We start from the raw sequence: 23,512 nt of genomic DNA on the forward strand, positions 1-23,512 counted from the left end.
GGAGCCGCCGGAGCCGGACCATTTTACTCGGAGCCGGAGCCGGAGCCGGACCGTCTGAAATTTCCACGGCTCCGCATCCCTGGTTTATACGAAAAAAAAGTTTTAGGTAACAGATTTTGACTGAAGTGAGCCACGACATTACTTTTACCAGCAACGTGTTCCCCTCGTCGAGTCGCGTCGAATGAAATTCGGACTTCTAAGGTCATTTGGAAAATTTGACCTCGGGTCAGGGCATGGCCTGACCGGAAAGGGTCATGCTGCATATCAGTTGATCCGTATCGCCGAGTTGAACACATCTGACATGTTTTTACCGCTCTAGCACGTCTGTCGTCTCTTATATCAATTCAAAAGAAATAGTTTAAAAAAACTGCTGGTGACCCTTCATGACCTGAGATAACCTCAGGGTCACACAAAGGGGTAACGGGTGCAATATTCGGGTGTGTCATGTTTTCCAATAAACCGATGTTTGATAGTGTTTATAGATAGCATGGGCGTCGAAAGCGGGGGGACGGGGGACCCCCCCCCCGCCGGCAGTCGATGAATCCGGGGGGGACGTCCCCTAAAAAAATCGGCCATAAAGGATTTCAAAAGTGACTATTTGCAACGGTCATTCAATATGGAGTCATGTAAACAGAAATAAACCATTTTTAAAAGAATACCTACTGATGCTGGTCAGTTCGACGGTACAACTGAGAACTCAGACACTTCAGCGGCTCAGGAACAGCCCACCGCTAAAGTAATGTAGGGTTTTACCAATCTCAACGGTTGGCTTTGACTGGCGATTGTTTAATGCGGAGTGATCGAAAAGAAGATGTCAATAGCTAAAGTTGCAGCTGCAAGGGTGACGATACATATACCTAAGCTACATTCAAAGTTTCATTGTAGTCTGGCTAATCGTTCCTAAGCTTCATAAGCAGAACATACCCATGACTGAAACCCCACATTACTTCTGCTGTGGACTGTACACCCACCAAAGGCTGAAGTTCGGTCCTCTGGGTGGGGTGACAGCTGCATAAGCCACACATTCGAATATTCACAATACTCAAGCAAGACCCCCACTTCTAAACGGCCATCCTCCCGTGCTAGGCAAAACGACAGCCGAAGGGGCTCACCAGTTCACCATGACCTTAGAGTACCTGATGCTGGTGTGAGAGGTCAGAGGACCACGCCACGGTCTGGGATTTTTTTTATTGGGTTAGGACTTTTCGGTCTGACGAGACCATTTCAGAGCCGGAAGGAGATGGGAATTAGGGGGAGGGCGAGGGGGGACATTTGGTCTGGGCGAGCACCCTGATGAGTCGACGAGGCTGAGCCCGTCCAGAGGGCAGGCCGACCAGCACCCCAAGCACACACCAGTCACCGCACCCGGTTACGGTCGTGCTCTTATCGGGGTTCCCGCATGGGATAAAGTTGCCCGTCCAGCCCGGAACAATGAGTTGAGGCGTGGAGGAGAGGGATTTGACTATCCTGAGGATAGAAATGACGGAACGGTGTGTGGTATGAGAGGGTCCAGGAGGTTTGAATACTCAGTGCGGGCCTATATTGGTCTGACCTCTTTACTGATACAACCACCGTCCACCAGTCACAACGGTCAACAGAACCTACAGCTCTTATCCCACCTGCCCACGATCGGCTAAAACGGCTTCATAAATTTCGACTAGCCAGTTAAGAGCAATGAGCATGACTTCAAGCCAGAGAATGTCGACTCTGACTTCGGAGTCGAAGTACAAACGACTTCGGTGACTCCAGCTCCGACTCTGGCCAGAGCTGTCAAGTCAAGCTGACGAGCTGTCAATCTCCGGCTCCGATCCCGCAGTCCTGCACTTGCACTACACAAAATTTCAAACTTCTAGGAAATAAGTTGTACGGTTAAAGGACCACATTTTTTTATAGGGCTATTTGACTTTGTGACCAGACCTTAGTTAAGTGTTAAGGAGCGGACCTTAGTTAAGGAGCGGGTTGGATGCCATGCCACATTTCGAGTCGGGAGACGTCACTGCAGACTTCGAAACTCCAAAATGACTTTATTAAGCGGATTGATAAACTATGGATATCTATATGGAGAAAATCCGGGAACAGCTCAAGCCAGTAGCGGCGGAACACCTTCAATTAAGGGGGGAGGGTGGGCACTGCCGACTTTTGGTCCCATTCTTTCCATGCATCGCCCATAGGGCTCATGTTAAAATGCCAAAATCAAAAGGGGACACGGTGCCCCGGTGCCCTCCCCGTTCCGCCGCCTATGGCTCAAGCGGCCACAATAAGCGGCTGGATTTATTATTCGAGGATTTATTAAGCAGATTCCACTGTACAGCATTAAAAAATAAGTCCACTGCAGGCCTGCGTTGCTAATGGGTAGGTACATCGAATAGTGACTATTTGCTTAGTTTTGATATGGCCCGAGTTTTGATATGGCCGTGAGGAAAACAGTGGGTTCTAATACCGCCCTGTCGGTATTAGAACTGCCCTACCGGCCGATTACCTACTGACCGGCCCGAATTTATACGGGCCGGCCTTTACGGTCATTATTAATTTGGGCCGGGCAGCATTAATACGGGCCGAGTTTTCAAACGGACCGTAACGTTAAACATACCAAGTGTTTAGTGTTCTACAAAAAGCAAGACTGTAGAGCTTTTGCGTGTAGATCTTTTGCGCTGATGTTGATATTTTATTATACAGAATAATTATATTTTTAAAAACACTTTGGATTATGGGGCTGCGGATTCCGGCGGGGGGGGGGAGGCAGGGCATGTGCAATTGCAGACGTTGAAAATCCCAAGGTGTGCAAACTGCAAACACCAATTTTTGCACATCCACATTTCATTGCGGGCTCATGCGGGCTAATAAGGGCTCTCACAGGCGCTTGCTTGTCTCAGCCCGATGCTCGAGGGCCCCAGCCCGAGCCTGATGGCCCCGCACCAGAACTTTGAGTCCTAAACAGGTACAGTCCACAGCAGAAGTAATGTGTGGTTTCAGTCATGGGTATGTTCTGCTTCTGAAGCCTAGGAACGATTAGCCAGACTGCAACGAGATTATAAATGTAGCTTACATGTATCTACACCCTTGCAGCTACAACTTTGTCTATTGACGTCTTCTTTTCAATCAGTCCGCATTTAAAAATCGTCGGTCAAAGCCATCCGTTGAGATTGGTAAAACCACACATTACTTTAGCGGTGGGCTGTACGTGCGGGTGTTCACTTGCAGGTTATCTCAGGGCCCCATGGGCCAGTATCGAAAGGCTCTCGCCGGCTCTTAAGGGCCCCAGCCCCCTTAGGTCTCTTGGGGCCGAAGTCTGAGGGCCCCGCACCGGTACCTAAAAGCCCAGTTATCCCAGCTGGCCCCGCCAGTTTCTAAGGGCCCTCACCGGCTCTGGAGTGGTGAGGATGACCCGGATACCATTTACTGAAATGGATAGGTCATCTGAGGTCAAATATGGTAAAAAGTAGTTTTTCCACGATATAATGGTGCTTAAAACTAGTAAATAGTGTGGCACCAAACTGTCATGACATGTCGATCGCTAGGTGCAAAAAGACCTGCTTGGGTCAAGACAAGACCTGACCTTGACGTGGGTCGAATAGTGAAAGTGACCTACCGACTACCGAGGTCTATCAAATACATATTTCGAACCATCTCGACGGAAAAAGGATGGTACAAATTTTATGTCTAACGAGTTCAAAACGATTAAGCTAAAACGGTCGGAGCTTGGGCGGGGAAGCTACCCCGCCTGCCCCCCCCCCCCCATCCCCGTGGCGACGATAATGATTGAAGCCCAGAGGCATTGCCTGTAACCGTACTAAGTTGAATTATCGGGCTGCAAATGTAGGTACAGGTAATCGGTCGGCTACCATTAACCCGCGCTGGGGGTGGGGAGGGGGGGGGACTCTACAGAGAACTCCCCTCGCTTTTCTGCAACATCTTCTAAACGACTGGGCGTATCCATGCACACGAAACTTGCAGTAGGTACCTACTACCTTGAACCTTCGGCTCCATCACTTTGACACCTCGTGTTGCAATGAAAATTTATTCGCTTCTCATAGGTCAACCGGAAATAACGTCAGAGTGACGTCATGTTCGGCCAATTTTGATGCAAAACATTCAGCTACGGTAATCGCTCCCAAGAGCTTAGTTTCTTAACTAAATCATTTTTCTTAGATGAGAGAACTCAGAATACATACGGATCTGTAGGGTAAGGTGCCTAATTAGCGACCCCCTTAATTTGAACCGTCATTGCTCACGCTCTATGGGTGCCACTGTATTACTGGCTTGATCTTCGAAGAGATCGTACATTTTGCTATTAAAATCCATTCATTTTCTGCACCAATATCCACTAATTTATTTGCACTGAGCATTTTGGCAAACCATTGCAAAAACGTTAATAGGGAACTCGTCCCGATTAGCGACCACGGTGAGGGTCGCTAATAAGTCTATGGGTTTTCCCATAATAAAAATGGCAAAAAAATGCGACGCCTGCAAATTTGCAATATGATTCCAAACAGGCAACTTATACGCAAAGCACTCAATCATTGGAACAGGAGCGTTTGTCCAACACCTTTATGAAGGTGAAAACTGATCACGTGATGCACCAAAGGCAAAAATAAGGCGAAAACCCATATATCGCGGGCTATCTCGCATGATATTCGAGGCCCGCCCTGGATTCGGCATCGGCACCCCTGCAATCGGTGACGATAGTTGCCAGTTGGTATCACCCGCCACACATCGCAAACTTCAGCAACACCTCATTTTAATTTCTGTCTGTTTCCTTTCTTTCCCTTCTTGAGCTATTTGCGACCGTGTTGGGCGCAAATAGGAAATATGGGTTGCGACACATTTTTGACTACCATGCAGTGCACAGTAACAAGATTCACTACGGGAAAACGGCAATCAATTGGAAAAGGATTGTCGATTTAGAATAAAAAAGGTGCATTATCTTACTGTGCATCGCTTTTCATCAGATAGGGTCCAAATGCACACGTTTTGGATAAGAAACTGGCCATTTTTATCGCAACTCCCCTAAAACGTTCCACCAGAAGCACCAACAACCGGAAAATAATTTAGTTTGATAACCAAAGTATAGCAGGCCTTTTGACATTGTTTTTACCCCGATTTATCTTCCCAGCTTTTCTGTAGGGAGGTAGGTCGCAAATAGGAAAGGGTCGCTAATTTAGGCACCTTACCCTACAGTGGGGGAAGCCGGGGGAAGCCCGGCATAATAAGCTCTTTTTTATTTTTATGACATACCTTGCGTGATGTATAAAATGTTGATACCCTGTTAGCTTGATAAGTTAACTGGCCGTGTTGTCCCAAACACGGTTGCCTGGCCGTGTTGTTTATGTTTTTTTTAGATTTCACCTCTGTCGATCGTCCCCCCCCCCCCCAGTCAAAAATCCGTGGCGACGCCCCTGCCTGCAGCCTCAACGAATAACTTCTAGTAAAGTTATCCATCAAACCAAAAACCATCGACCTCCTAACCTTTCGGTAATGCCACCAGGCGCCAACAGCCAACAGCTCTGTCCGCAATTCATTGCTTTGTTAAGTGCATCTGTACCGGCCGAGCAACGAGTTGCCACGCGGCGCGCAGCCGGCGCCAAGTGCAGCTGCACCTAGCGAGCGAAGAGCTAGCACGCGGCGCGCCGATTTGGCGCGCTTTTGGTTCCCGCGCTTTCCTGCTATTTGGCGGGAGACAGAGTGGCGGCGGCGGCGGGAGCACAGAGCAGCCACCGGCAGTCGGCTCTGGTTGTTAATAAATATAAGCGGGATCCACTGTATAATACCTAGTGGCGTCATATTACCTAGTGACGTCACATCGTGAAGATGTGCCGCTAAACATGACGCATTCGCCACCTGTCAAGCGAGCCTAAAACTAATAGTTTATAACAAATATGCCAGGTGGCGCTACTGAGTCTCTTGAGTGGATCCATCTTTTCTGTATTGTTTTGGATGATACGATTCTGGATGTTGCATGCTTGGATGTTTCGCTCTTGGATGAACCGTCTTTGGATGATACGATTCTCAGATATTCTCGTGCTGCCATTTTGGATGATACGGTTTTGGATTCTGCATCCCTGGATGTTTCGCTCTTGGATGCTCTGAATGCTCCCAAAAGGGCCGATTTTGGATGTTATTTGGAGGTTTTGATCACTGGATGCTGCGGTTTTGGTTGTTGCGTATTTTGGATGCTGCGCTCTTGGATGCTTTAATAGTCCCCCATGTAAACTGATGTAAACCGCGGTAGTAGGAACAGCCCGGTAGTAGAATAAGCGCTAGCATAAAAACCGAACACCAGCCAGCCCACAACATTAGCTGCCTCCTCCTTTGGAAATTCCGACCTCGACGAACATCTATGGTAGAAAACTACCACTTTGGTAGGGGAAACTACTGCTGTCTGCTACCATTTGCACTGCATGTGTCGCTACAGCTGCGACATCTATGCATAATGCATATACTGATACATATAAACCGCGCCATCTGTTTGTGCTGATTCTAGTCAGCGATTAGCGAGGGCACCAGGATGGATCTAGACTTTCAGTTTGAGGGTGGGGGACTCATCAGACTCATGGCCGGCCCGATCCCCAGCAGTCAAAGTTGCTGATCAGGGGGGGGGAGGAAGGTCCAATATGATGCCACAAAAGACATGCCTATTGCCTATAGGTATATAAGTATGCATTGGTATCGGCACTATGGGCACTCAGCAGTGTGCCTCCTGAGATGTTAGTGATTTTTATCGATTCATCAAGTTGACGATTTACCTTTCTCCCCCCCCCCCCCCGCTCAGCAACCGGACTGCAGGGGATCGGGCTGGTCATGAGTTCCCCCACCCTTAACCAGGGATGGGATGCGGAGCCGTGGAAAGGCTCCGACTCCGGCTCCGGCTCCGGGTGAAATGCCATGGCGGCTCCGGCTCCAGCTCCGGCTCCGGCTCCGAGTAAAATGGTCCGGCTCCGGCGGCTCCGGCTCCAATGCTCAGTAGGTACATATTAAATACGGGTGGCAGAAAAAATAAGATGTTAGATGGGATTGGTGCACGTTGCTTCTGCATTTGCATAACAAGGCTATTTTCATATTTTGAATACCGCATGTTTTACTGCCTGGAACTGCAAGTTCAAGGCAGTTCGGTTTGACAAGCCGAACTAGGTCAATAATTTTTTCCTCTTAAAAAAAAAGGAGCCGGAGTCGTCCCCTTTTTTGACAGCTCCGGCTCCAGCTCCGGCTCCGGGCTATATTGTTTCACAGCTTCGGCTCCGGCTCCGGGCAAAATATGCCGGCTCCGGCTCCAGCTCCAGCTCCGGCTCCGGCTCCGCATCCCGGCCCTGCCTCAAACTGGAAGTCTGGATCCACATGGGGTCCACCCTAGTGCCCTAGCTAATCGCTAACTAGAATCAGCGCACACAGGTGTCGCGGTTTATATGTATATGCATAGATGTCGCAGCTATAGCGACACATGCAGTGCAAGTGGTAGCAGACAGCAGTAGTTCCCCTACCAAAGTGGTGGTTTTCTACCACAGATGCTCGTCGAAGTCGGAATTTCCAAATACGCGCCTCCTCCGGGCGGCAGTATTCCACAGACGAACTTGCCGCCGTGCTATTACTCGGAAACTGCATCGTCGATCATGACGAAAGTGGCATTACTTGATTCGCCATCAACGATTTCACAACAATACAAATGTCGAACAAACGTTTATATTCATCGTACAGTTCAGTTTTCAAACATGATTAAATAACAGACACTTTACAAAAAAAGCAGAGACATTGGCAGCTTGACACAGCTGGCACGCAGGAACATTAGTTTGCCCCGCGTGTAAATTCGATTCCCGGGCAATGCACGTGGCATTGCCGCTACCTGACCGCTTGGAACAGCGTGAGAGTTCCGGTTAGCACTTGGTCCACCGGATATGGTGCTAAGCCCAAACAACCAACCAACCGCGTGTAAAGTAGTAAGCCAGCTCTGGACTCTGGATCGGCCATATAGTCGCGGCTAGTCTCGACCTCGAGTCCTTGCGCCCTGAATTCTGATTTTATTTGTTTGAACAGTTCACGGTAGCGTGCTAAACGAGCGGATATGATGGGGCTGTCAACTGCTGGAGATGGTGGAAAGCGACTATTCGTGTGGCTATCGGCAGTGATGGGTGATGGTGTTGTGTCAGAATTCATGCTGGGCGCTTAGGATGGTTGTGTGGTATCAGTGATGGCATTGTTGGCTGGATGTGTTTTGGCAAGTGGGTGTAGTGTGGGGTGGCATGATTGTAACATGTGCCATTTTGGGTCTGTCGTTTTTTAGTTTGCCGTAGTCCGGGTCCATGATTGTATAGTCGACTACAGAATGATGTTCCACTTTTCACAGGTAATTATTTGCCTGGAGTGGTAGGCTGTGCCGCATCACACGGGCTGAGTTCACAAATTATAGCTTTGTCCCAATGCTCACAATCGACACGCTCATGGGCGTCGCCACCACTACGGACACTACGGACAGTGTATAAGTTTCCGTATAAGTTTCGAAGACTGCAAATACCTGCATGGTCTTGGTCATTGCACTAGTTCCTCCTGACCAAATCGGTCCTTTACATTCAGTCTCATATATCGGATATATCGTGAGGACACTGAGAGTCGCAAATCTATCATTTGAGTTCTGACGTCACTGTGGCGTCATTTCAAATGTTCGTTACACCCTGTATCTTTCTATACGCTATTTCACTGATAGGTCAGCCATAATAATTCTGTCACTTTTGTCATCATGAGGCTCTAAACGAATGCTTAGAGCAAAAGGAATGACAAAATCGTCACCAGTGACTTCAAAGACAGCAAATGAGACTGATCATGTGTGAAGTCAACCAAAGGCCATTCGAGGTCACATGAGGTGAACATAAAACTTGACCTTTTCAAGCAACTTATATGTCGTTCGACGCGTCTCGACATGACTAATGCGTTGGTACCAGTCCACTGCTTTAGGACTAGGACCTTTTTTGTTGAAGAAATCTTCAAAAATAAAAATAAATCCGCTGCTCGGGATCGCTGCCATGACATCGGACCTAACGTAGGTATCAAAAATATGTTTGTATTTTTTCCGAAACCTCTAGGCATTCGGGGGCTATCGCAACTATTCGTCCGGGATGGGGGGGGGGGGAGAGGACGAAAAACACCTTCCCCGGCCCCGCGTGTGTTAACGCCTCTGACGAGTGGTGTTACGGCTGACAGAATGTGTCCGTACAAGCTGGAGAGTCGTTGCGACGCCCCTGGACACGCTTAATTTCGTGATGAACGTCACAACTCAGCGCTCCGGTCAACTGATAGCTTCTGAGGAGTGGAACATCATTCTGTAGTCGACTATACCTGATGTTGAACGGTGTCGGAACTTATGGGGAAGTGGGTTGCCGATCCTATGATTGCTGCCGCGTTTCCACGTATGATAGCCATTGACAACCGTTGCCATAACCAAGCTGTTTCTCTTCGGTCATCGGTTGACTGTGATATACGTCTGCATTCTGCCGAGTTCCTTGAAAAATCGACAAGCGGCTGGGCCGACAACTCCACACGTCTCAGCTGCCACTGGTACGAAAAGGTATTGCTCAGAAATGGATGAATACCGCTGGATTTTGCGGGCACAAGCGAACCAGGGTTGATGGCACAAGCGACCATAGCAGTCTCGGAGAAAGTGTCCGTGCACGTGGCGTCCCATGCAAGACGTTTTCCACTCGCGAATGGGAAAGTTGTTAGGCCATCCGGGGGCTTGCCGTCCCCTCTGTCGAGGCCCGAATAATGTCGAATATATTGGCCTCACGAAACCTCAGTCATCAGTGACCTCGACTGGAAAGGTGGTCAACTCAGTTCGGTTAGAGCATAGGTTAGAGGGCCTTGCTCAGCTCAATGTTCTTGCCTATACCAATACCAAGATTCCTACCAATACCACCCATCCTACAACAAAATTCGCGGTTGGCGTCTGGCGATGTCATGACGCTGCTACTTGGCTGCTACTACGCTGCTATTCCATTTCAAGAGCTGACGTCACACTTGTGGTAGTGTTGGAGTAATGGGCTTGTTGACGTCTCCGTGGAAACCCAATTTGAACGTGTAATAGCAGCGTGCTGCTAGCTAGTGCTATCATCGGTGAAACACCACCCTTGACGCCTCGCTGACAGGCATGGTTGCGGTCGGCGGCAGGCCGTAGCCAGGCGAAGTGAGTGAGGGGAACGGTCGTGCGCGGCTTTGTGCGGACGTTAAACTTTTGACTCTAAATTCTGCCATAGAACCGGAATTGCTTGATCGGAGGGTAGAGGGCAGAGTCAACGCAACAAGCTTCGCTTAGCGGGGGCCCTGTCCTTGTGAATCCTTCAATCAAAAATTTCGGACTATTTTTTTTTAATATGTTAACCAACCGCATCTGCAACCATCCTCAAACCCTTGGGTGGAGAATTAGGGGTTCGGGGGTGCTCGAGCAGCCCCTGAAACTCAAATGTCACCGTATAATAGTGCTCCAGTGATTGCTTAACCCGCGCATGGCTGGGGTATTTTCCATAACGCAAGTGACTGAGGGGGGGGGGGGGGCTCTTCAGAGCCCCCTCTTATCTCCGAAACTTCTGGGCCGATCGTCAACATTCAAACGGCGTCTGATAGCACTAGAAAAACTGTCGAACGAAACCTATTTTCATTGACCTTCAGGTCACCGATGACGTCACAGGCCAGGTCAAAGTAAAAATTATCAGCATTTTTGCTTGTTCAGAATTTAGGCTCTGACTGCCGGCTGACATGTCCGATCAGGCTCATTTTTGGTTTACGCACTCCTTAATATATGCCTTAGATACCCTGAGGGTACCGAACTTTTACTTCGAATTTCTCAGGTCATACTAGGTCACGAAAATTGTATATCATTTATCGGTCACGTGACGCATGTTTTGTGGTCCATTTTACTCATAGATTTCGAAAACAATGTCGTTTGTGTCATTTGAAGTCATTTTCAGCTTAACCCGCGCCCTGCTGGGGGGGGTGTCTGAACACCCCCCCTTGTGGTTTTTCGCGAATATCTCAAAAACGGCGGCGCGGAGCGCCGCCGTTTTTGGTACACCTTATCATACATCAATTCTACACATGTTGTGAAAATTTCAGACCAAGGTCATTCAAGGTCAGGTCACCAGGTCACTTGAAGTGACCTCACCTCATAAAAAGTTTAAATGTCTGTCAAAGCTACACCGAGTGACCGATCGCTTTGAAACTTTCAGCGATTGCTAAGAGCAATAGCATGTACAAAATGTATATCTCAGAATTTTGATATCGATGACCTAAGGTCAGGTCAATTTTGCGACCTCCCCATTATAAGTCAATGGGAGAAAATTGAAATGCGCCGCTTTTTGACGAAGGACATTATAAACACTCCCAAACACTGAATTACAAGTGTTTTAGACACACTGAACATGAAAATGGTGTCCGTGACCCCTGTTCATGCCCTGAGGTCATCTTAGGTCACGAATGGCATCTAACAGTTTTTCGCAAATAACTTTTGATAGAGGCATGCTAGAGCGATGAAAACGCCTTAGATGTGTTCAGCTCGACAATACGGATCGACTGATATGCAACATGACCCTTCCCGGTCAGGTCATGACCTTGATCTGAGGTCAAATTTTCAAGTTGACCTTTAAAGGTCAAGTTATAGTTCATTCAACGCGTCTTGACGAGAGGAACACGATGCCGGTAAAAGTAAGCTCGTACAAGGCTTGGGTCAAAAGTTATTGCAGAAAAACTGTTTCCGAAAAAATCGGCTATTTTTGCAGTTTTTGCCCCCTGCAGGCAAAACCGTTGACGTTAGGTCAAATCTGAGAGAATTACTCAGAAAGGGCGCTAATAGGGCTATCGAATGCGCTTTTCCGCGGCGCTGTAGCTCTATTGGTTCCCGAGTTATGCGTTGGATTTTTGGAAATTGTCGACATTCGACCTGGAAATCGGCGAAATTTGCCTTCAATGACCTCTGGTGACCTGACCTTTGACCTGACCAAAAAATTGACTGAAGTGATTTCGTCATTATTTTTGACGCTCTTTCGAACGACGCCTTCGGCGTATCGCTACGTGGCCCAGGAGCCGAGTTAGAAGGGGGGGGGGGTGTTTGAACACCCCCCCCCCCCCAGCAGGGCGTGGAAATCCAGGACCCCCAGCCGGGCGCGGGTTAATTTACCGGAGGTCACTTTCAGGTCAGGAAAGGTCAAATTTTGAAAATGATATTTTTTCAACAAAAAAAAAAACGCCTAACTGATGCAGTTTGAGCTCAGGAACACGATGGTGCCATTGTTGTACGATGTCAAAAAAGTATTAACCCTAGAACGCCTAGGGGGGGGGGGTGTATCAACCCCCCCCCCCCTGAGGTTTTTTCGAAGTGCACGCTAAACGGCTTGTCGTAGCGGGCTGAAATTTTCAATACCCTCTGGGGCAGCCTTTGCGCATCTTTTGCCAAAAAAAATTGATCGGGTCATGTCAGGTCACGGAGTTATGACGTCATAAGAGGTACAGCCTCCGGCCGGATTTTCACAAACTGAGTGCCAACGCCCGAGGTTTCCTGCCGGTGGTACGGACATCGGTTGATGGATCGTGATGAAACTTCCCATGCATGTTGGGGCAAGTATTGGCTATCATATGGTATAAGAAATTTGACCGGGTCAGGTCAGGTCACGGAGCTATGACGTCACAAGAGGAACAGCGTCCGGTACTATTTTTGAAAAGCGCCCGAACCACTATTTTGCTAATTCTTGTCACCTCAATGGGAATATGCAGCAATATTAGCTTCTATAGGGAGCAAATGGACCTCCCAAATCCAAAAATACAATCAGATTTCAAAAATTTAAATTTTGATTTTTCGAATTTCTGCCGCCGACTGTGACCTTGCCGACTTCCGGCGCTCCCAACGCGCCATTTTTAGAGCTAGGGAAACGAAATACATACCAAACGATAGAGAATTGATCAAGGAACACGATAGTGAAGGTTTCAAGTCGATATCTCCCACCGTTTTGCCGCAATCGCCGCCGAAAGTTGAAAAAAGTATATTTTCCCGAAAATTTGACCTTTGACCGGTCAAAAGTAGGTCTAATGTTGACCTAGGACCAAAAAATATACCACCAATCGCGAGATCTCGTTGAGAGCAATCCGTTGGTTTTTTCCGCTAAGCTCTACGACCTTCCGTTTCGAAACGCCAGGGGGGGGGTCGTAACAACCCCCCCCCCCCCCCTGGTCGTTCGTGTTATGAGAAATGGCCTGGTCGTGCGAGGGTTAAAAATGGTTTTGAAAAATCTAATTGTACCTAAAATTTTGACAATAATGCAAATAACTTGGCTATTTTTGAATGTATTGGGCTAAAAGTTGCTAAGTACTAAGTAGTTTATCAGTGTGTGTTCTATCACATATATTCCGATATTTGCGAAAAATCTAAAACTTTTTGAAAAAAATCAATTTTTTGTAATTATTGTAAAAACATATTTTTCGAAATTTTCAAAATTTCGAAAAATTCGAGATAGCTGTTTTTGATAGTTACGTGTATTTGTGCTTTGAAGTCCACTCATGCAAATAAATTGGATCTAGCTTTAAAACTGAGCTCTTGAGGGCGTTTGCCGTACTTCAATATTTTGCATCAAAATCGACCAACATGACGTCACTCTGACGTCATTTCCGGCCAAACTATGGTAGCTAAAATATTGAAATTTTCAAGGTGTCAAATTGATGACGCTGAGGGTACCGCAAGTTTCGTGTTGATCTGTCAAACGGTTTAGAAGATATTGCCGAAAACCGGAGGGGGCTCTGTAGAGCCCCCCTCGCCCCAGTCATGCGCGGGTTAAATTACGTCTGAGACACAAACTGCTTTGCGTAAGTCGCGAGAAGAGTGATGCTGTTGGGAAAGCGTACTTAGATGTGCTTTTCTACGCAAAAATTCGACGCTTCCATTCGCGAGATGCTGAAAAGCACCCTCTGGGATTATGACAATTCTCCGCCCCTGCTAAAACCCGCCCGAAACAGTAGTAGGACCGATCACGCCGAAAAAGGTTTTATTCGATATAGGCGATATTCGAAATAGGCCGAATGCTTCGACCTGTAGGCTGTAGGTATTCGAAATACATAGGTCGAAACTTTGATCCAAATGTGATGTCCTTTGATGACGTTTATGTTTATGAAAAGTCCAAGAAAAGTAGCCAAATGTGATGTCCTTTGATGACCTTTACGTTTATGAAAAGTCAAAGAAAATGAGACTCATGGTTTTCGCCTATTGCAGCTCTTCTGTGGGTACTTCGTTGTTTTTATCATATACTTCGGGTAGCTACGTACCTCGTTGGAAAACCTGCACCGCGTTACACCGTTGACCTTACCCATCACCACAGCAGCCAGAAAATGTTTGAGCTTTTATTTAACGTTTGTACTTTATGTTCACATTCCAATGCATCAGTCGTGTCAGCCACAAAATCGGCCGCCGGAAGAGGAGCACCGTGCTTGGTGTTCTGCATTCTAAGTACAGTCTGGGCTTCTTTATTGTGTTTGCACATAGTACAAATAACCCCAGCGAAAACTTTGAAAAATTTCAGTAGAAGACGTTGTCGACGCAAAGACATTGGTAAAAGGGTATGTTACTCAATACCCATACGTCATACAAAACGGTCTGGCAAAAAGGCTGTCTGGCAAAAAAACTAAGAAAACTTCTGATAAACTGGTAACAAAATATGGCCGTTTGATCAGCAATGCAACGTATGGATGAAGGAATGCATCAATGACGGTCGAACACTTCTAAATGTGATGTGCCATTTCAGCCCATGTCAGTCTTGTCGTTTCACTCACGACTCACAATGCCACTTTGTTGACAGCAGACTATACAGGGATGAGTGCTGACCTTACTCTGGCGGAAGGTCGTTCCAGTCTATCGGCGTCCGGTTGTTTTGAATCAGCAGCTGTCGGAAAGCGAAAACTATTCAGCCGGCGGGAAAACAGAAACACCAAACGTCGCCAGTCGCCGTCAAACATTTTCCATGCAGATTGCATAATACGTCATCGCTGGCATTGTTTTTTTTTTAGGATATGTTCAATTGCTCAAATAGATAACGAACTCAATGAACAGCCATTGGAACTTTATTATATTACATTGGACGCAACAATCAGTCGACTGGAATCACAGCACCTGGCGGTAGCCCGTCCCAATGGAAGGCCCAGCTCTGCGGCTCACCTGGTTGCACTTTGAGAAGTGTTTGCAGCCGAGGAAGCCGCGGTGTGCGGACAGAGGCGACGGATGGGTGGACGTCAACACGTGGTGCCGGCTCTGTGCGAGGGGCGAGGGGACCAGTAGTCATTTTTTTCGACGAGAGGGAACTGCTGATGTCATCGGCTCCCTAGTTAAGAGCAAATTGATCCGCAAAAAAGTATGAAATGTTTACTTAGTAACGGCAGCTTAACAGCATGTTACGTAAAAGTGACGTAAAAACCGCCATCTCCAAAGCCATTTACATTAAATATAAAAGGAACGAAGTGCTAGTGTCAGACATGTGCATGGATCCAAGTAATGGATCTATGATCTTAGTAGATCTCTAGGCAAGCTACAAATTAGGATCTATGATCTCATAGGATCTGACGATATACTACGAACATGGATTTATGATCCGAGTGGATCCCACCAAGCAAAACATTTGAAACCATGTTTCCAAGGGTTTATATGTCAATAAGTGCCATAATACTATGCATTGCGACGTCGTGCAATCACGCGAAATAAACAGAACTTTTGTGAGCTGCAACAAGTAAATCTTTGGGATTTCTGTGTTGACAAAAAAAATCAGTGAGGATCTAAGATCCCACCTGGACCTCAAGTAAAAAATCAGACTCGAATCTATGATACCAATTTGATAAATCAAAAACTGGATCTATGATCCCATCGGATTTCAGATCAGGATTGCGCGGCAGCAGATCCCAGGTCCATTTTCTCGGATCAATGCACATGTATGCATGGTGTATTTGAAAATGGCGTAACGCAGCAAACAGCCATGAAAGAAACTACGCTTGATTCGCTTACTTTGTCAACCACCGAGCCCTTTTTCTGGGCATACGACCCCCACAGCATGAAGACGACGTGCTTCTGGTTGCTGCTGATGTGCTTGATTACAGCGTCGGTGAACTGCTCCCAGCCCTGCAATAAATCTGTTCAGTTTCACACGTTACCTACGTTCTACTACATACTATCGGATATAGGGGAAGGTGGGGTAAGACGGACCAGCTAAGGTTTGAGGCCGCATATCTTACTACACTGCTCTCGTAATTCATATTATTTATAGTCTTCGGAATGCTCAATCCTTCCTCTGTTGATATGTGTAAAGACTAAATTTCAAATTAAAGACATCTAGGTGGTGGATGCTCTTAAAGAGGGACATGTCAAAAACTCAGACAAGAAAAAACGTGGGGTAAGACGGACCACCCAGCAGTGCCTGCTATCCGTTCATGTGTGTTACACTTCTGCTCTGTACTCTTGTAAGAAAAAGTAACCAGAATGGTAAAATAACAATATGAGCCTTTATTCTTTACTCATGTGTGATGGTAGTGCAGCTAAAAGCTGGGAACATATGTGTTGAATGTCGTTTGGCATGAATGCAGCTAACTGAGCACTTGCATGCATGGCTCACATGCAACAAAGACTCCTTCCTGAAAAATTAGCTTACTCAAACTTGTGTCAATGTTTTGGAAAATAACTTTCCATATGCAGAGTACAATGGACCACCACAGGGTAAGATGGACCACAGTGGTCCGTCTTGCCCCAAATCTAAATTCTGTCATTATCATGACGTATATGTCAAATAGCCCAACATTGCAAAACCTTGCCTTTCCTAAAGTGTGACTATAACTAAGTTTATAACTTTGTTCTTCACAGTTAAATGCAAAATAGAAACTAATCATGCAGGAAAGGCGCCGTAATTGAATCACCCGTAGAACTCTTATATTAGATCGGTTTGACGAAAAACAACATTTTTCTCAATAACTCAAAAAGTTATGCATCCTAGCAGCATGAGCTCAAGGTGGCCATTGTTACGAAGGAAAACAAACATAGTGAGTGCATAAAGCAGTAGATACCAGCAGCGGTTCAGCCGGGAGGGCTGGTGGTCCGTCTTGCCCCGCTGGGCCGTCTTACCCCACCTTCCCCTACACATAACACACATACAGTTCACAGAACGATTCTACGTAACATCATGTCCGGTTCCAATCTGTCCAAGCAGCATATGCCACACACGATATTTAACAAATAACAATCTTCAAACAGAAGTATCCAATGTTATCGTGTTTATATTCATATATTCACCAGCAAAACGCCTTTTGAGCGAAGAACAAGCGAGCGAGATAGTGCCAGCCCTGCACGTGCGGAAGGGCGAGAGGGTACTTCCAACGGGCTTGTGCAAAGCACCCTTCTAGCCGGTCGCTAGCGGTGTGCCAAATATGAACGCGATCGGCCCAGCCGTTCCTGAGATCTGGAAGCGGCATTCTGCACGTGCGCACGTGCAAGCGGGGTCCAAACTGACTTTTGCACGGCACCCTACTAACCGGTCCCCAACAGTGTACCAAATTTGAGCGCAATCGGCCCAGCCGTTCTCGAGATCTGGAAGCGCCCCCTGCACGTGCGCACGTGCAGTAGCACCCTAACCGCAACACATGGGAATGCATTGCCTGGTGGGTGCCTACCTGTATGCCAAGTTTCAGCGAAATCGCTTCAGAACCGAGTTATTGAAATGGGAACAAATCTTCTTTTTGTATTTTGCACGTGCAGTAGGGGTCAGTCACATAGATCAAGAGTACCTGAACTTTGGTAGAAGGGATGCAGCTACCCTACAAAAATTACCGCGAAACAATCGCCCAAGCGGCTGCTGAGATATGAGCCTATCAAAATCACTACTTTTGCAAAACAGCTCAGAGGCGGATCCAGCTCAGTTTTTTTTTTGGGGGGGGGGGGCAAACCATAACAATTTATCGATTCTTTCCATGCCTCGTCCATAGGCGTAATGTTAAAATTATGCCGTTTGGGGGGGGGGGGGAAATGCCCATTTTGCCCTCCCCCTGGATCCGCCACTGAAACAGCTTGAACACCCTTGCCTTTCACATGGCACGTGCCACGACGGTCACTGAGTTGTATCAAAAGTAGTCAATTACGGGGTAGAAGGGATGGGGCTACCCAGCAAAAAAGACAGGATAATCGGTCCAGCGGTTGCTGAGATATAAGCCTCTCACAAGCGTTACAGGCCGGGCCGGGCCGCTCATACTGAGATTTTTCCGTTATATTGAAAAGACTTCGCTTCGCTCGCTACGCTCGCTCGCTTGTAATATGTAAAAATGCTCAAACTAGCCTTAGCTCACCTTCAAAGAGGTATCCGAAGCTCGTAAAAAATAAATAAGCAAATGTCCGGCTAATTTGGAAAGGCAGCAAAGCGACACAAAGGCTCCGAATGCATGAGCAAGCAAATCATTGCGCATTAGAATTTAGAAACGGATTGTTCTATTTGTTCAGCACTATAATTCGTTTGTAATACGCATTTACTTTGCTCACCTGTCCCCGGGTAGTAAAAGTCCCGTACGGACGTCTAGTCGCTTCGACCTACCTGATCTTTGTGCGAGTTGGGCTGTCCGCTGCGGACCGTGAGGCAGGCGTTCAGCAGGAGCACCCCCTGGCGCGCCCAGCCCAGCAGACAGCCGTGGCCCGGGTGGCGGAACCCTTCCACGTCAGACTCCAGCTCCTTGTACATGTTGACCAGGCTGGGCGGCGGCGCCACGCCGCGCTGCACGCTGAAGCACAGGCCTGCAACAGGGGATAGGCGGTGAAACATAAAGTCGCGACAGACAAAAATTGCTGCACCTTCGTGATATCTGTACCACGAGTAACATGAAAACGGGAAATAATGTACAGAAATACGAATGTGCTTCCTGAGCAGGTTCTCGCATTGAGACATTACATTGAGTTTCTTGTCCCGGTCCCGTTCACCATGACCCTGTCGTCCGTTTCCTTTCTCAGGATTCTCTCATCCTCTCATGGGCACCATTCCTATGGTGCCCATGTGACCGTGTCCCGTCACACGGCTTATCCACCCGTCCCCCACCCATGGCCGTGAGCCTGTCCCGGTCCGTGGTGCGGGTCCTCACCGTGAGCCTGTCCCGGTCCGTGGTACGGGTCCTCACCGTGAGCCTGTCCCGGTCCGTGGTGCGGGTCCTCACCGTGAGCCTGTCCCGGTCCGTGGTACGGGTCCTCACCGTGAGCCTGTCCCGGTCCGTGGTACGGGTCCTCACCGTGAGCCTGTCCCGGTCCGTGGTACGGGTCCTCACCGTGAGCCTGTCCCGGTCCGTGGTACGGGTCCTCACCGTGAGCCTGTCCCGGTCCGTGGTACGGGTCCTCACCGTGAGCCTGTCCCGGTCCGTGGTACGGGTCCTCACCGTGAGCCTGTCCCGGTCCGTGGTACGGGTCCTCACTGTGAGCCTGTCCCGGTCCGTGGTACGGGTCCTCACCGTGAGCCTGTCCCGGTCCGTGGTACGGGTCCTGACCGAGGATCACCACCTTGACGTCGTTCACGTCGCCGGCCGCCCAGGAGAACACGTGCTCGGCGCGCGGGAACACCGTGTGCTGCCGCCGCTGCGCCGTGACGAACTCGCTCAGCTGCAGACACGGCGCCGATTAGCTGAGTTAACGTTCATACGGCCGGCCGCCTGCCGGAGATCATCTCTGAGCCCTGCTCGATGTGAGAGCTCACTTAGTTCATTTAAAGTTCGAATAAAACTGAATCAAATGTAGGCTCCGTAACACTTGTTACCGACTGAAGAACTTACCGACTGAAATTCAATGTAGGTACCTACCACTACTTTTGTTCCGCCTACATTCAAAATGTAGCTCCGCAAATTGTAAACAGTTATGGACTAGTTCATTCAAACAATGTTATAATGATACTTGACAATATATTTTACCTTTTTGAAGTAGGGCTTATCGAACTCTGTTTTCAGCGCCTTGTACCATCCGAGTGCCATGGACGGATGCAGGACCTTGTGAACAGCACAGAGCTTCAGCAGCTCTGAGCGCAGCGCCGCCGGAGAGCCCGGCGACATGCCCTTGCTCGCGCTCGGGGAAACGGGCGCTGTCTTTTTCTCGGGAGTCGAGTCCACGTGCGGCTAAGGGGGAGGGGATACTAGTGAGGAGAGCATATACATCGGCTAGCACTCGGGCACATTGTCACGAGCTCGTCGGTTAACAACGGGAGTAGTTCCGCAGATCAACTGAGTTATTAAGCGCAGCATCAACTATATGATACATGTGGTGAAATTAGAATCGCTAACAGTTGCCAACAATGTTGCTAAGATCGCCCCCCCCCCCCCCTGCCCACACACACACACTCAGCAAACTTCAAACATTGCGGCAAGTAACGCAGCCCGTGAGCATGAGCGCTCTAAAACAACGGGAAAACGTCCAAAGCCAAGATTTGCGCACTGGGATAATCCCATAATCCCAATCCCAGTTTCGGACAGACCTCACGATTCTGGCCAGTGGGAGCCCGACGATTCCGTTTGGCGGGCGGCCCGCTCGGCTGGTTAGACGCTGCGGGGCGGGACATCTTCAGCCGGGTCGAGCTCCGCCGTCCCACCATCTCCAAAGCTGTGACTCACTGCACCCGGCCCCGTTCAGTAACCAGATAACACAGCCCAGCCAGCCACCAACCCAGGCAGGCTGGTAAAACGTCTACGAGCCACCGACGTCCGTCCTGCGCGGCCGGGTACGTCGACTCAGGCCGCTGAGTGTCCAGTTCACCAGCCAAGGTCACCATCGACCCGAATTCCAGGAGGGACGGCTCGAGCCACCAACTGCTTGGAACACGCCAGTGCGACTGGGAGCCTGGGCCGGGGAACCTGACTGTTAGATCACAGCGTATAGCTCACCGACACCGTTCCCTGGCGGGTGGCGGACACCATGGGCGGACACCGTCACGGCGCAGTGCGGACACCGTCACTGCGCAGTGCGCAGCTCTCACCAATAAACGGCTGTATCAATAGGGTTCGCAGTTCGCACCATCCGGAACTGCTGGCCTCTGTACCCGGCGACCAGCGATCACCCCGATTTCCGACTTACCCTGACCCGCTCAGTTTTAGGGACTAACAGATTTTGATTTTCTCTTTTACAGTGCCTTTTATAATCCCTACTGACCTGACTTGTGTAGACCATACTTACAACTTGTCCCTAACTGTGTAATGAAATGAAGTACCAATTACTTTGATCAAAGCATTGGATCAAAGGTTATTAAAAGTTATAAGCATTGTTTCGTGTGCACTGATGCAGACATGCACTCTAGCAGTGGCTATTGCAGCTCAAGGACTTAGCTACCAGACGTTGCAGTCTGGTATGCACATACCTTCTTGTTGCTCTCCCTCAGAGGAGCACCCTCATTTTTTCTCTTGAAAAAAATTGCTATGCTCTGCTGAGTGGCCATTGCAGGCAGTATCCTGTAACAAAAATATAATGTCAATGTCAATGTTACTCTATAAAACTTATCAAGAGCGAACTCAAAATTAAATAACTGATAGTGGGCATAGCTTCTCTTCCAGCAAGTAGTTTCCTAATCCTAAGGGCTAGGACAATATACTGAATCAAATTGCAATAAAAGCAGCAGGCAACATTGTATGGATGTCACTGGATATGCATCTATAAAATATGTATCATACATCTAAGCTCTGCCTTTCCCTTCTCAAAAATACTATTGCTTTTGCCACAGCCAAAATATAACAACAAACATGTTGAAAATAAGGTGGTTGAAGACTAGAGGGTGGCAAATATTTTGGTATCAGTAAAGCTGGCATTACCCGCCTACCGTCAGCTTATTTTATAGTAGGCAAGTAATTGTATGGTAGGTTGTAGGTTATAGTTGTGGGTTGGTAGCTTGTAGGTTGGTAGGTGCAGGTTAGGTTAGAGAGAGAGAGAGAGAGAGAGATCCCTTTATTAGCAGTCAGGTTAGATACACTGAAGGTGATGCCAGCTTTACAGACACCAATATCAAATATGTGTTTATCTGCCCATAGGCGGCGGAACGAGGGGGGCACCGTGCCCCCCTTTGATTTTGGCATTTTAACATTAGCACTATGGGTGTTGCATGGAAAGAATGGGACCAAAAGTCGGCAGTATCCCTGTCCCCCCCCCCTTTAATTGAAGGTGTTATGCCGCCACTGTGAAGTGTATCTGCCAGTATCCTATGATTATTTTATGGGAGTTTATGTAATAATAACTGATCAATCATTTAATTCTAGGATATCATCCATGTTGATGAACCTGCGTCATGTACGTTGAAATGATTGCAATTTATAGAACATTACTAATACCCACATAAGCCCCCATATCAATATACAACGTATTATACACGGTATATACATATGCTATAAAGAGAACTGCAAAAGAGTATTGTATAGTATTGACGTAGGCAGACACTCCACATACACTGTGGCTATTCCGTTTCTAAAGTCATTGCGAGTAAAAAAAAAAACATACGTCAGGGTAAAAGACAATAAAAAGTCAAATCACACACCTATACATATACCAGACACTCGCCACGCACACAGACACACACACTCCATATGCAACCACACTACCGTCAATCACAGCCACTCGTCAGTCCATCAGAAGAACGCCTTCACTGCTCTCTTGAAACTGCCAGGATCGAGGTCTAAAAGGGCAGCTCACTACCGTCCACCACACTACCGTCAATCACAGCCACTCGTCAGTCCATCAGAAGAACGCCTTCACTGCTCTCTTGAAACTGCCGGGATCGAGGTCTGCAATGGCACCGCGCGCGACGGTCACCGCTGCGACCCGGTACATGTCAGAGGCCGATGTGAGGTGCAGGTCATCCCGCGCGCGAGACACGTGGTCGTACTTTTTGAGGCCGGTAATAACTATCTTGGTAATAACTCTTGTAGCGAAGTTAATAATTTTGAGAAGTCTGGTACAGTTGTCGGCAGAAGTTTCCGTAAACGGATATGCAGTATCTCACGCGCGAGATGACCAACCCCTCAACAATAGTTTTCAGTGCGTGCTGCAGTGAAGAGACATGCACCCTTCTTGTTCTTGGTGGATTACAATAATTAGGATAAATAAATGCCCATATTTTCTCTAACAATACCAAGAACAATACACACACAACGCACCAAATTTCTCTCTCCTCTCAAATTTCCCGCGCCAGCGTAATAAACACGTGCTGTTTCGTTTCAGTTGCTAGCCTCTTTGGATTTATGACATCATCACATCATATTCGCTAGTGACCCACCCCGTAGGCCTGTACTTTGTTATTTTTCATAAATATGAGTACTCACCCTGCGAATTTATTGCAAATTTTCATTTTTATACGTAATCGTACGTACATGATGAAAATGTAATTAAGTTGTACGCGTTTTGAGCAAAAGGAGTTATGGAACATAAGTGTTATTCATGACGTCATATAACATCAGCAAAGTTACCTCAAATAACCCCCCGTGGCTTCATAAATATTTTTACATGACCTCGGTTTGCAGCCGCTCCTCCCTC

At 47.8% G+C, this 23,512-nt stretch overlaps 1 protein-coding gene across 4 annotated transcripts; it reads right to left on the bottom strand.

Annotated features, from left to right (window-relative positions):
- Positions 1-14,344: 14,344 nt before the first annotated feature.
- Positions 14,345-23,180, bottom strand: LOC122380086 (uracil-DNA glycosylase-like). Of its 4 annotated transcripts, none has more exons than XM_043362893.1 (8): positions 23,137-23,180; positions 21,354-21,444; positions 19,921-20,121; positions 19,468-19,615; positions 18,570-18,766; positions 16,007-16,120; positions 15,170-15,262; positions 14,345-14,897 (listed from the first exon to the last, which is right to left on the bottom strand). In XM_043362893.1, exons 2-8 carry the CDS (start codon positions 21,429-21,431, stop codon positions 14,841-14,843), a joined length of 888 nt encoding a protein of 295 aa, XP_043218828.1. In that variant the 5' UTR covers positions 21,432-21,444; positions 23,137-23,180; the 3' UTR covers positions 14,345-14,840. The 4 variants fall into 4 exon arrangements, with proteins under 4 accessions (XP_043218828.1, XP_043218829.1, XP_043218827.1 ...); XM_043362894.1 differs by having other exon boundaries at positions 23,112-23,171; XM_043362892.1 differs by lacking the exon at positions 23,137-23,180 and adding an exon at positions 22,319-22,357.
- Between the last annotated feature and the right edge of the window lie 332 nt (positions 23,181-23,512).

This window comes from Amphibalanus amphitrite, unplaced genomic scaffold (assembly GCF_019059575.1).
Source record: "Amphibalanus amphitrite isolate SeventyFive unplaced genomic scaffold, NRLGWU_Aamphi_draft 000091F_arrow, whole genome shotgun sequence".
Lineage (NCBI taxonomy): Eukaryota > Metazoa > Arthropoda > Thecostraca > Balanomorpha > Balanidae > Amphibalanus > Amphibalanus amphitrite.

What these genes read in the sequence shown, in the direction of transcription:
- LOC122380086 (XM_043362890.1), bottom strand. Translation starts at nt 20,594, where the DNA reads ATGGTGGGACGGCGGAGCTCGACCCGGCTGAAGATGTCCCGCCCCGCA. An exon ending in CCACTGGCCAGAATCGTGAG is followed by an intron (nt 20,122 to 20,477) that starts GTCTGTCCGAAA and finishes CCTCCCCCTTAG; the next exon opens with CCGCACGTGGACTCGACTCC. An exon ending in AGGGCTCGGTGGTTGACAAA is followed by an intron (nt 15,263 to 16,006) that starts GTAAGCGAATCA and finishes CCCCTCGCACAG; the next exon opens with AGCCGGCACCACGTGTTGAC.